Source organism: Rousettus aegyptiacus, unplaced genomic scaffold (assembly GCF_014176215.1).
Source record: "Rousettus aegyptiacus isolate mRouAeg1 unplaced genomic scaffold, mRouAeg1.p scaffold_m13_p_1, whole genome shotgun sequence".
Lineage (NCBI taxonomy): Eukaryota > Metazoa > Chordata > Mammalia > Chiroptera > Pteropodidae > Rousettus > Rousettus aegyptiacus.
Genome location: NW_023416284.1, coordinates 128,195,389 through 128,208,743, shown reverse-complemented (window position 1 = coordinate 128,208,743; position 13,355 = coordinate 128,195,389). Strand labels below are relative to the sequence as shown.

The 13,355-nt window shown below is 45.3% G+C and overlaps 1 protein-coding gene across 1 annotated transcript in view; it reads right to left on the bottom strand.

Annotated features, from left to right (window-relative positions):
• The window catches only part of NT5E (5'-nucleotidase ecto), a 48,646-nt gene that overhangs the window by 9,717 nt on the left and 25,574 nt on the right, over nucleotides 1-13,355 (bottom strand). Inside the window, exons 4-5 of the mRNA XM_016158101.2 lie at nucleotides 1,345-1,542; nucleotides 431-585 (exon numbers count right to left, since the gene is read on the bottom strand). Of these exons, the coding sequence (XP_016013587.2) occupies nucleotides 431-585; nucleotides 1,345-1,542 (353 nt within the window). The remainder of the gene's footprint in view (nucleotides 1-430; nucleotides 586-1,344; nucleotides 1,543-13,355) is intronic.

The following is a 13,355-nucleotide window of genomic DNA, read 5'->3' as shown; positions in this document are numbered from 1 at the left end:
GTGAAGGAGGTTTCAGTCACACTAGGCCTCATTCTCTGGAGCCAATAAGACCAGTGAAACATGGTCTGGCCAAGTTAGTCCCAAGCAGATGTGTTTTATCTACTATGTCTGCATCTTTAGAGTAGTACAGTTCGTGTATTCCGACCATCTTACAAAAGGAAAGCAACATCCGACTTTCAGACATCCAGAAATGAACACCTTAAAATAAATGCTTCAGTTCTTGCAAATCATTAAAGCGATGGTCAGCACCGGTCTAGTTTACGTTCCTTCCGAAGGTGCTCAGTGCGAAGAGCTTTAGTCTAGGCACTCAGTTTTTAAAAAATGTTCACAATGCTATAACTATCAGGTTGTCCCTCCTTGCATCTTTCCTCTCTCTTCTCCCTCTCCTTCCTCCCTGGGACTAGGCCCTGCATTCCTGTGGACCACTCACCGTAGCATCACAAATCAGGTTGCCCATGTTGCATTCTTTAAAGCGGCATGTTTCAGTGGAGCCATCCAGATAGACAATCGTCTTCCCCAATTCCTGGGAAGAATAATTATCTAATTTTACCCGCCATTTGTTAATGTCTGCTTTTATATTTGGATCTGGGGAAGAAAAAAAAAAAAAAAATCAGCCCGCAGTTAAAGCAGATCTCACTTCGGCCTAAATTTTAGAGAAGGAATCACACGTCATTTCGCCTACCTGTTGTGAGTATACATTTCTTTACCATATTTACGTACATTTTCTGGTAATAAGAATGGATCTTAATTTAAAGACATGCTCAGTATTCGAACATCAACTCATCACATCTGTCTGGGTACCCGTTGGCCCACCTGGGATAGCATTAGTGGTGGTGATGGGTGATGAAAGGCCCAAGGTCAAGTACAAAGGGCTCACTGAGGTTCTCCTGTCCGTGTGGTCCCAGCCCCTCACTGCTCATCCACCCCTGATTTGATTGTGGTAAAGCAGTAAATGGCAGGTGAGAAAGAAGCATAGAAGTGTGTTTATAATTTGAATCCCTTTGCTTCCATAATCGGCTCTCCCCTGGACATGAGCTGAGAGTGGCTTTCCCATGCCAAGGTCAAGCTTGACAAGGTACAAGAAGCAGTGACACAGTGTCTGACACTGAGAGGACTTGAAGGAGCAAATGGAGATTTTTGGCATTTGAGTGTGTTTTAAATTTTATCCACGAAAGGATAAACTCAAGGGAGAAGCTCAATTCTTCAAATGTATTACAGTCTTGTCCTGAAACTAACAAAAGAAAAAAAGAAAAAAAAAAAAAGAGTGAAGGGGGGGGGGAGGAGAGAGAGAGAGAAATCCAGCCATCTATGAATTAGTGGAACATTGCCGCGAATTTCAGGTACCTTCAGGAATGCTGCTGTTGAGAAGAATGGGATTTCCATGTGAAGTGATGACGTTTCCTTTTTCATCAAACTCGACCTTCAGATAGCCTAGGTATTTGCCAAAAGCATAGGCCTGGACCACAGGAACCTTCCGTCCATCATCGGAGGTGACTATGAATGGGTACTTCCCAACCGGTACCTCTTTGGAAGGTGGATTGCCTAAAATGAAGGAGCCAAAGTGGATCAAGTCAGCACTTGTAAGGCTGGCCGCAGGCCGGCAGGCCACTGGCCAGATGACAGTGAATTCTGAATTGATGACTTGCCAGTTGCAGCTCTACACAACTGGTCTTTCAGAGCCCAGCTTGGGCACCTGCCTTTTTGGCACTTGAATCCTTCTATTCTCAATTCAGCAGGCATTTGTTAAGCTCTTCCTGAGTCCAGGGCACTGTGCCTGGTGCTGTGGGGGACATGAAGGTACAATGCCACTAAGATGACCCTACCCCCATCCTGACCCTGGCCGTTCTCACTAGCCAGATGGACAGCCATTTCACTTCACTATACTTCAGTTTCCTCAGCTGTAAAGTGGGTGAAATAACAATTCCTCCTTCACAGGGCTGCTGAGTATTACATATCTAAACTCCCTAACATAGTGCCTGGCCCGTGGCAGATACTCAGTAAATGAATGTTTCTTTCTCTCCTGAGGTGATGGCAACCTCTGGAAACCCTGGGCACACATTCCAGTGCTTAGAATCTTTAATGGAAGATGAGTAGACATGACAAAAGGCTGTTCCTCAGGTTTTGCGGCTAAATACTGTGTCCTCTCAGGTGCCTTTCGGAAGAGCCACATTCACCCTGGTGGCTGACTGGCATGCACACTACCCTCTCCGGCCAGATCTCACAGTGGCCCCGTCTGCTGACTTCCATCTCAAAGGAAACTCCTGGGGAAGAGTGTGGGAGCCACTCATGACCGAGAGGCTGAGAGGACCACCCCACCGCTGCCGCCTGGACATGGGCCCGCATGAGGGTGGTGAGACCCGCCACACGGGGGAAGCCATGTGGGCTCTGGCCTCTAGCTAGTTCTGTGACTGCACCCCGCCTTCAGGCATGTTGCAGTTCATGTCTTATCTCCACTGAGACCTATTTTGGGCTGTTACGAATCACAGACCAGAGGGCAGATATCCTTGACCTGCTACTGTTCCTATCACCTCCCTCACCACGGCCACGAGCAGTTGTTTCAATCAGATGTTTACAGAGAGCACGCGTTGGTTCCTCACGTGGACCAGTTAGTTAGGAGAGCTGGCCAAGAGCCAGGCCTGGGGCTATAATATCTCATTTAAATCTCCAAGCATCCCACGAGGCGGGTCCTGTTACTATCCCCACTTTATAGACTAGAAGATTGATTGTCGCAGGCAACGTGCCCAAGGACACACAGCGGGTATGAGAAGTAGAGTGGATCAAAAAGCAGGGCTTTGAGGCACTGGAGCTTATGTTCTCTCCACTACATAACACGGCCTACAAAGTGCTATTCTCACAGAGCCTGAGAGGGCTGGTTGCCAAAGGCCCCTTACCAGGTCAGATGCAAGCCTGGGACAGCACCTTTGAGCCCCACGCTGTTTCTGGGCTTCTCTTTACAACCAAGACAAGCTGCAGTGAATGTTATGAAAAATCTACTCTGCTCTGCTTCTGTGCCAAGAGCAGCCCCCTTCCAGCTCAATAACCACAGAGCAGAAGTGCTGCAATACCAGAACTTCACAAACAGGAAGTAGCTCTTGCCAACCTTAATTTCCTTATTTTCTTGCTCCCTCTGGAAAAAAAGAAAAGGTCTTATAACTTTATTCTTTCAAAAGCACCTGACTTGAGATGCAGTGCAGGCCTTGTCCCATCTCTGTTTGCCTCATAGGCAACAAGCAGAGTTGGCTAGGGCGGTCGTAGATTGTCTATCTGATGCACTGTAGAGGATCAGGGAAAGTTTAACATCCTCATTCTCATTCCATTTTTAGCTGGTCTTCCTCTGGGCAAGCCCAAGCCTGGTCTTTACTTCAGGGAACCAGGGACTGTGGCCACCCCTTCTAACATTTTCAGCTGGGGTTCTTACAGAAGGTGGTTCTCTGAGCCCTGAGAAGCTAGGGTGATGCAGTTCCCAATAAACCCACAAGGTGGCGCAAAAAACACACCCAGGAAGAAAGAGCACTAAATCAGTTTCAGAAAGGAAGCCTTACAGTTTCCTGGAGATCCATGAGAAGGGCACGGCTGACTTTTTTTTTCAGCCAGTATTCTTCTGTCTTCCCTAGACATAGCTGAACTTAAACAGAATGTAAAAGTTAGGAATCTGATGATCGGCAGAATGCCTCATCAGATCAGCACGTACTTACAATAGGAGCTACAAATCCCAGTGCCCATCTGACAAAGAACATTCTCCAGTTCTGAAAGGCCTTGATGTTCCTGTTGTGAGAACACAAGACTTGTCATCTGCATTTTAAGAGGATTTAATCAAGAACCAGGAGGACACGTCTCATGTGGATGAGGCAATAGCTAGTTTGGCTAATCCCTGTCTCCTCCACAGCTAAGCCCTTTCTCTGCTCTCCCTCAACTTGGCAGCCCCAGAAAATGACTAGCAGAGGAAACAATCCAGGGCTTCACATTTTCCACACCATTCTATTCTGCCAAAGATGCTCACACCCCAAATATTCTCTCTACACAGAGCCACACATCTGTCTCTAGAAACCTGACTTGTCATCTTGGCAGGAGAGAAATTATTCCCTTTCTTCCAGCCATCTAGCAAATAGTCTGGGAACCATATTTGGGGAGGCCGAGGCATTGGTAAATGGGGCATTTCCTAGCACAGTGTGGGTGCCAGGGGGAACCTTGAGGGGCCCTACCCTGGGAATCCTGGCCAGAGCAGCCTGGGCAAATGCCTTCCTCGTGGCCAGAAGGGTCTGAGAGGGCGGAGCATGTGGTGACAGAGGTGCCAGGGGGCAGGCCTTTGACATGGTTTTCGATGAGCTGAATGAGTTGTACTGTGTTGTAAGACAGTCCATGCTATGATTTTAATGTCTATTGGAACCAGTTTACTTACTTCCAAACTCCCTGTACAGGACTAGATACAAATAATTGGTAATTGGCATATTTCACATCATTGCTTCTAAGGGACTTGAGTCTCTTTTTTAAATTACTTGGAAGTGCTTGCTTCCACCAGACTGTTTTAAACTGTCTACTTCTCTACATCTCTTCAGGCAAGCCACAGTTTTGGTCACCATTATTTTGTGCCTGGGCTACTGTGACAGCCTCCTACCTGGGCTGCTGAGACAGCCTCCTAACTGGTCTCTGTACATCTCTTCTTCCCCTCTTTCTAATCCAGTCTTCACGCAACAGCCTGAGTGATCTTTCTAAAACATAAATATGATCATGTCTCAGAAGTTTAGCAGTGTCGGGCTTGGTTAGTACTTGGATGGGAGACCACTTAGGAAGACCAGGCACTGTAGGCATAAAAAATAAAAAATAAGGGATTATAAGCTGACAAGGTCTTTGCAATCTGTGAGGTCAACCAAGGGTTGCCTCATCTAAAAAAAAATAAGAAATAAATAAATAGATAGATATGATCATGTGCTCTTCCGTTTAAAATATTTCTTACTGGCCTTAGGTAAAACACAATTTTTGACATGAATATCATAAACTACCACATCTACAGGATGTGGCCCTTTCTTACATTGCCAGCTTCCTCTAGATCATCCCACCAGCACTTCAGCAATCTTAGCTCCGCCCATTCCTAGGCCACACCCACCTCCATAGCTTTGGAATACGGAGTAAGACCTGGAGCCTGAGGTCTACATGTGAATTACATCATTTCGCTTCAGTTTATTCATCATGGAGAAAATAATACCCGCCTTACAGGGTTGTTGGGAAGATTAAAGAAGTTAATGCAACAAAGTGAAGCCTGACTCAGATACACGCTCAAAAGATTAGGAATAATTATGTACCATGTTAACTCCTGGATATCTTTCTGATCTTAGTCTAAATGTCAGTTCCTCAGGAGAACACTCTCTAGAGGGCCCCCAGACTTGGTGGAGTCCTCCTATACATGCTCTTACAATATCACAGCATGCTTTGTAATTATATATTGTTTGGGTTCAAAAGGAGTTTACCCAAAGTTGGGCCTCTGTGGTATGTGGCTTATTAAGCTAAAGGCAACTGAGACACTCTGGGCTCAAGAGAAACTTCTGCCCCCAGCCCCTACTACCTAGGGGAGTTTGAATTAGAGACCTTGCCCATAATAAGAGATTATCAGAGATACCCTTTTATTAACCCATCTACAGGGCAGGGCAAACTTCTAATTACTGAACATCTGCTCATTTTACTATCCTGAAAATGACCTTCTCCAGAAGGTGCCTTACCTCATCGTTAGCTCAGAATGTCACAATGCCTCGTTTCTTCATTCTGTCTCTGAACTTCTCATTTATGTGGGTCCATGTTAATTAAATTTGGTTATTTTCTCTTGTTAATCTGCCTCATGTAGATTTAACGATTAGACCAGCTGAAAGAACTTTGAAGGGGAGAGAAAAGTTTCTTCTTCCCCACAATATAATATGATTGATTTATTTGCATGCTTTAAGAAGAATCTGATCAGGGTCAATATGGAGGAGAGACTATTCCATAGAGGAGAGACTATTCCATGATGAGACTACTGCCAAACCAACCAGCTAGATCAGGCCAGAACAGAGGTTACTTTTCCAAAATCCCCTCAAAGACTGATTCACCTCTCTGCCACGCCCCAGGCTTGCAGGTTCCTGGAACAAGCTGTCACCCTGCCTCAGGCAAGTATGTAGGGCACCTTCCCCTTAGCTGGGGCAGTCATGCCCCAGAATCCTTATCCATCCTGCCTTGTTCTATATAATCTTTTGGCACCTGCCACACTGCACAACGATGATATCCACCATTTTGCCACTACCCAAGACACGCGTCACGTTAAGTTCTCTTAATAAACTCGATAAATGATGGAGTTATTGACCTCTTTCTTGGTTTCTCAGCCCCAGGGAATCTTACATAACAGTCAATATCCCTTTCAAAACAATAAGTTCCATGAGTACAAGGGCTGCTGTGTCTCTGGAGTTCGCCTAGCACATAGTAGGTGCTCAAGAAATGTTGATTGGATGACTGAAGCTTAAGTAGTTTCACTAATACTTTTCCACAGATCAGACAAGATTTCTATGTTTTCCCTTTAGTGGAATCCATTTTTAGAAGAGAGCATTGGTCCCCTCAATTCATTTTCCTCAATTCATGAGCTCCGTGGGGGTCCTAAATTGGAACCAGAGCTGGGAGTGAAGAGAATGGGTTTTGGTGCTAGCTCAGTTTCAATCTGCTTTCACGACCTTGGGAGAGTCATGGAGCTCCTGGTGCCTAAATTTGTTTCCTAAATTTGTAAAATAGGAGATTTAATTAATGGTTTACACCAAAAGTGGTTAAACTTTTTTTTTTTTAAGCTATAAGCTTGTTTTGCATACAGGAAATTGTGTGGCAATGCCAGCCATACAACAGGTTGTGGAGGGTGCGGAGGTGTTGGGGCCAGAGTCCAGCTTTAGGCTCCTGGCCACAGGTGCTCTTCAGCACACAGCGTGAAGACTGCTAATGGAGATGGCCTCTGCGCCCAGCCAGTTGGGCCAGCTGCCACGTCCCTTGCCTCTTGCACAGGAGCTGCTCCAGGTGTCCAGGCTCTCTCCCATCTTCCCGGCAAGAGGTGGTTGGCAACCAGAGGGGTTAGTCACGGTCTCCCCGGCCATCTCTGCACCTTCCATCATGTCCCCTTCAGGGAACTCAAGAGGCCATGTAATACTCTCCATATTGGGACTACGTCCCTCCGTTTTACACATGCTTCGAGTTACTGATCAAATTCTTGCTCTTGGACATTCAGTGACGACTGGAAGAGCTAAAGGAGATTATGCATCTTCGAGTAGTATCCAGGGCGGATGGTCTAGGTGAAGCTGGCCTGAAATCCAATCCAGGCTATCTGCTGTACCTAGGACTGACTGGCTGGGGCAAGTCAGGGGACACAGCAGGGTGCAAATGGGCAGTCACACCTCACTCACTCACTTAGCAGACATGTACAGAGCTCCAACAAGTGCCCTGTGTTTTGGATCTCGCTGCTCTGAGGAGCCAGGCCTGAGGTCTTTGCTTCATCTTTATGGGGCTGGGAGAGGCTGCTCAACGGCAACAGAGCAGGGAAGGAGTGATACACCCGGCTGTGCGTCACCCTCTCCTCTCCCGTAGGATCTAGCCGTCCCCATGGTTTAGTGGCCCTCTGGATCCCAGACTTACCATTCACTTTTTATATTACAGAATGGGTTTTATCTAACAAATGAAAAAAGTGAAAACAAAAATCAAAACACAACCATCCTCTGGTTCCATCGCTATGGCCTGTTAAATTGCAGAGACCAAAAAAAATAAGATGGAGAGAGACTGATTTTCATCTTAACATGCCCGTGTAGTTCCATTCACTAGCAGTGTTCTTTTCAGAAGTGATACCTAATTTCTTGAGATTAAAAAGGATGTACACGTGACCATAGAGTCATGTAAACCTAATGTATTTTTTAGGAGAAACCAGCATTTAGCTGGAGAAGGCATTCCCAGGGTGGTCTCGTCCAGCGGCCCAGTGGGAAATGCTGCGTGTTTTGTGTTCAGCTGATTCCCACAAATCACTCCTTTTCATCACGCTAGTGAGCAATGGAGGGTGCAGGACACAATTCAAATAAGCTTATCGAAGAGAGCCTGGAGATCGTCTGGTGTGGAAGGCCAAAGCCCCGCTTCCAAATCCTGGCCGTATTTAGGAATTCCCTTACGGAGGAGCATGCATTCACAGCTGTATGTGTTTGCTGGTCCAGGGAAAATTTATAAACTGAGAACGAGACAACTGTGGGCTGCCTGGGAAGCAGCACTGCATGCCTGGTTCCTTATCTCTGCAACGTAACAAGGTACATCTGATCATTTCTGTATTTAGGCCAGATTCTCGAAGTAAGTGTGTGTCTTTTTGCAAATTTAATAAAAATATTTAAAATAGCTTGAGTTGTTAACCAGATTAGTCCTGCGTCAGCAGACCAAAACGTGACCACGTTTATATGCTCAGCTCTCCCAGAAGAGGGAGACTGAGGCAGTCAGCACTTGCCTGCCCAGCTCGAGCTCCCTGACCTGACTGAAACTTCCTGTTGCTCCACTGAAGGAAAGTGGCCAAGCCTTAACCAGTCAGCACACCCCAGGTGTGACTTCCTCGTTCTCCCCCTCACTTTGGTTCACAAAACTTTCTGTTCTTACAGTTCTTCAGAGGGAGGCTCTTTCTATCTGCTAGAGGGGATGCCACTCGATTCAGGAATCGCTGAATGAAAAGAAAAACCTACTAGATCAGTAAATTGTGGAGAATCTTTCTTTTAATAAAGTTTAGGATTAATGGTTAAATTTGTAAGGTTTAGAGAGGCTAAAAAAAATTTTTTTTTAAGTAAAGCAAGCATAACAGAAGATTTGGCAAATGGAGAGGAAAAAAAATTATTTGTTGTCCCACTACACTGTGTCAATGACCAAAATAATTTCAGTGAATTAAAAAATATATATGGATAGCAATGGGGCTGGGGAGAAATGGGTGGCGAATCCATTTTAGGGAGAAACCACTTTCTGTTTAGTAAAACGCCTGGGGGAGGAAGGCCTGTCTGGGCACACAGGCTCCCAGACAAGGCCCAGGCTGGGTGGTGGGGGTGGGGGTGCCTGCAGACGCAGAGGGTGCTTAATCGTTTGCATAAGAGAAGCAGGAGAACGTTTTAGTTTTGCGTAGCTTTAGAGTAAGGAAAAGAACAGGACGGGGAGATAGGCGGGCCTGGGAGGAGTGGGCCGAGGAAGAAGAGCAAATCAGTGCCGCCTGCCCTGTGGTGGGGCCGGCAGAGGCTTTGAAGATAGGGGCTCATGCCAGGTTACAGGCTGTGCTGTAGGGTGGCCAACTCCCCCGTGGTGACCGGCAAACTTGGAGGGAAACTGACTTGTGTAGATGGGAGTTTGGAGAGTTCAAAAAGAAAGGTCGGTTTTCCATATTTGGGTCTATGCTGCATGGACAGAAAAGAATGGTTTGAGAGAAGCAAGAGGCAACTTAAATTCTCGGAGGCAACTGAGAATTTAACAGAAGTCGACATTAGAATCCAGGGGACCAGGACAAATGTAGGGTCCTCAAGGAATGATCAGATTTTGAAGGGAGGGAGTGACATGAGCCCCCCGTGCTTCGAGTTTTGTGTAATAAAGAGCCTTTTTATTTATTAAAGAGAGGAGTGATCCCATAAGTTATCTCGAGGGTTTGTGACTCTCAGGTGGGTACACTCTGGATAATAACTTTTTACACAGTTGTAAAAATTTTTTGTATTGTCTTCTTTTTCATTTAATGTTATGTTTTCCCATGTTGCAGAATATCACAGAACTGATGTATTTACATTGGACCTACTAGGCTGTAGGGCCTAGTTTTGTTCATATATTACCTCATTTAATACCTACAGCACTCTGTCATGTCACTGTAGCCATTTTTAAAATTAAAAAGCTGAAGCGCAGAATGGTTCAGTAACTTGTTCGAGGTCAGACAGCTGACAGTGACCAACCCCAGGAGGAAACGGGGTCAGTCAGAGTCCAGAGCCTTTCTACAACCCATGCTGGGTGGGAGGGTAGGAGAAATGAGGTCCTCCTCAGAAGACCATCGGGCAGCAAAATTAAGGCAAAACGAACAGTAATCCTGGGAGGAGATTTGTACCTTGAGGTAGGAATGAGCTTACAATTTTACAATAGCTGGCCGTCAGCTTTCCTTATAACTCCACCCTGTCAAATGACCTTGGCCGTGATTTATAGTTGTTCTTGTTAGATTTGGGGTTTAGTCAGTCCCACTTTACCTTGGAAAGCAGTTTCCTTAGGCGTAGCTAAAACCAATCAGTGTTATGTGGTTGCAAAAATCACTAACCAGAAGGCCCTGGACTTTGCTCAATGAAAGAAGCTGGTACCGAGGCTGGGGTGTGGCTAGAATTTGACTGAAAGGTCCCGAATGAGTGACCCACCACTGGAACAAATAAGTCCCTGTGCCACCAAGGACATCATCTTTGAAGCTACAGACCACACCTGTGGCCTTTGGAGGAGCCTCCCAGCTCACTTATGAACCACAGGTGTCAGCAGTCCTTACTGACTTATAGGAATGGTTCTTTCTGGAGAGTGCTTCCTTGTCCTGCGGATGTGGTGAGTAAGAAGACCGTCTTCTTGTTCTAAAAGGCCAGATCATCTCAACTGCAAGAGTGAAAGTTAATGAAGAGACGAACAGTCCTTTGCCCTCCCTTGCTCATTCTACTGAGGCGGGGAGGGGTGTATCCCTCTGCACGGCACACCCACCTAGCCGCTGGCTGCAGCATGAAGAACAAGCTTTAGCTTTTTTGTCTGTCTTATTTATATTTACTTTATGAGCCGCACTTGTTTTGAGAACAAAATTTCATGCTCATTAAAATTATTTATGTTCCATATGTAAATGAAAGGTTTGAATTCCATAATCAACAAATGCGTGCCTACCCCCAGAACCAAAGAAGATTAGTACTTAATAAAAAGACTGATCAAACAAAGAAATCTTAGTTTCAAAGGAGCTGCATCTCTTAGTCATTCAACAACCCTGGGTACCTGCCTTCTACGTGTCAGCTGCAGACACGGTCAAGAGTCTGTAATGGACACTTCCGGGCTAACGAGGAAAGGAAAGTGAAACCTGCTGGACTGGGAGGAAAAGAGGAGTTCATGAGTCTGAGGTTTCAGCGAGGCTGGAAGAGGCCAACTCTCCAGGGAACAAGTGGTGAGAAAGCTTTATGGCTCGGAGGCTGTGACCAGCGAGGTGGATCGTGGGTGTCTGGAGATGGAGGCGTTCTGGACAACATGACCGAGGCTCAGCCTGTGGCCCTGGAAGCGAAGGTGCTGGAAAGGAGTGAGGGTGACAGTCGCCAGGATCAAGGGGCTCTGAACCCTGGGGTACTGGATTAGCCATCGGGTATGGACACAGCCCAGATGAAGGTAGGAGCTGGAGTGGAGAGGACAGGAAGTTCGGTGCTAAACTCTCAGTGATGGGGAGTGGCTTGGAGACCATTAGATGACACAGATAAAGAGGGGCGGAGGGTGGTACACCCAGGAGGCGTGAGCCTCAAAGAAATTAGAGGTAAAATTAAATTCACTGCAGCAACCTCAGGAAGTTATAAGGTGTTCAGCCAAAAATCAAACCAAGAAACAAAATATTTTATTTTCCCAAATTTTGTAACATAAGCAATCCCGCTCTTTGCATGGATGACTTTCTAGGGAACAGTACGTTAGAACGGAAGGGGCCATCGACTTACCACTTCTAACCCCGTCATTCTGCAGATATAGACACCGACGTCTGGACTCAGCCAAGGCCGCAGCTAGTCAGACTGGCCTGCCTAACCCAAAGATCAGTTAAAACAGTGGGAGGGCAAACAGAGGGGCAGCGTCTGAGAAGTCTGTGTACCTTCACGGTCTGCACCCAGAACAGAGTCCCCTAGGGCACCTGCAGCAGCTTTTAACCTGCACTCACTTCACCACTTTTTTTTTCTCCAAAGACAACAGACATGGATTTAATTCTTTTAGAGCAGATATTTTCATACTAGCCCTCATCCTTGTCCTTGCAGCTTTAACGTTTTGTAGGCCTGGCAGGGGGAAGCCCTCTCCTCTTCATGTGGATGTGACGGGTGATTCTGCATGTGCACAGCGGTTGTGATCAAAAAACCCTAGGATGGGGTTCAACACCTGCAGGACAGCCATTCTGTACTGCTTTGGTCATGTCTCATTTACAGCTGAGCTTAAAAAATTTTAAAATATTTTTTAATTTATTTTTTAAATTAAATTTATCAGGGTGACGCTGGTTAATAACATCATATAAATTTCAAGTGTTCAATTCTGTAATACGTTATCTGTATAGTACATCGTGTGTTCACCACGTAAGGTCTAATCTCCTTCTGTCATCATGTACTCCACCCCCTTTACCCTCTGCAGTCTCCCCCCATACCACCAAAGCTGAGTCTTTAAAAATATGGGCTAGCTAGCTGTCCTAGAATGAAATTCATTTAATAGGTGGTAACTGGCATTAAACAAATAAATAACAAAACAAAACAAAAAGTGGGTGCCATCCAGATGCTTTGTGACGTTTTCTTTCAGGTGTACGTGTGTGTATGTGTGGTGAGTCTGTGTGTGTGCTGAAATGATTCTCGGTAAGACTTAAAATTTCAAGGGACATGTTACTTTTAACTATTTTTTTATTAACTAATAATATTTGACTTTATGCTAATTCAATTCAAACAATTCAGGGGAGGTGGGTTTTTTGTTTTGTTTTGTTTTGTTTTTAAGGCTAAGAAAATTTACTTAAATAAGTAAATATGCCTCAGCCCTATTGTGTTCTGGAATTACCTTATTACTTTTCTTAAACTCATTCTTCTAAATGATGAGTATCAAAATTGAATAATTCATGAGAACAAGTTTAATTTTGGTAAGTAATCAAAAAATGTGAAATAAATGACTAAGACTATATAGAGGCAGTTTTTTCCAGAGACTATAATTATCTGTTCCCAGATTTATGGATAAGCGAATTATAATTTTTATGCATGCATCTTTCTTTCATCTAGTCATTCATCATTAGCCTTAAATCCATCCACTCAGCAAAAGCCACATACTATTTTGCAGGATTTCATTGGCTGGAACCAAGAGCAGAAACGAAAGGGCAGGCTGCAGAATTAATGGGAAGCCGGGCACAGTCACGGGCCCTTTTCGGACCCACCAGGGCACACTAACTGAGGGCTACACACCAAGGCTGTGGGTGACTAGCTGGTGCTGTAAGAGGGCATCCCCGAAGATGGTGTTAAGACAAGTCCCAAAGGACACGGGAATGACTTTAGCATCTGACTGGAAAGGTTAGAGTCCTGTGATTGCTCATGCACTATGTTAGTCATACTTCACTTAAGGCTAAGTTTTTAAAAATATAGGTAAGTTAAAAT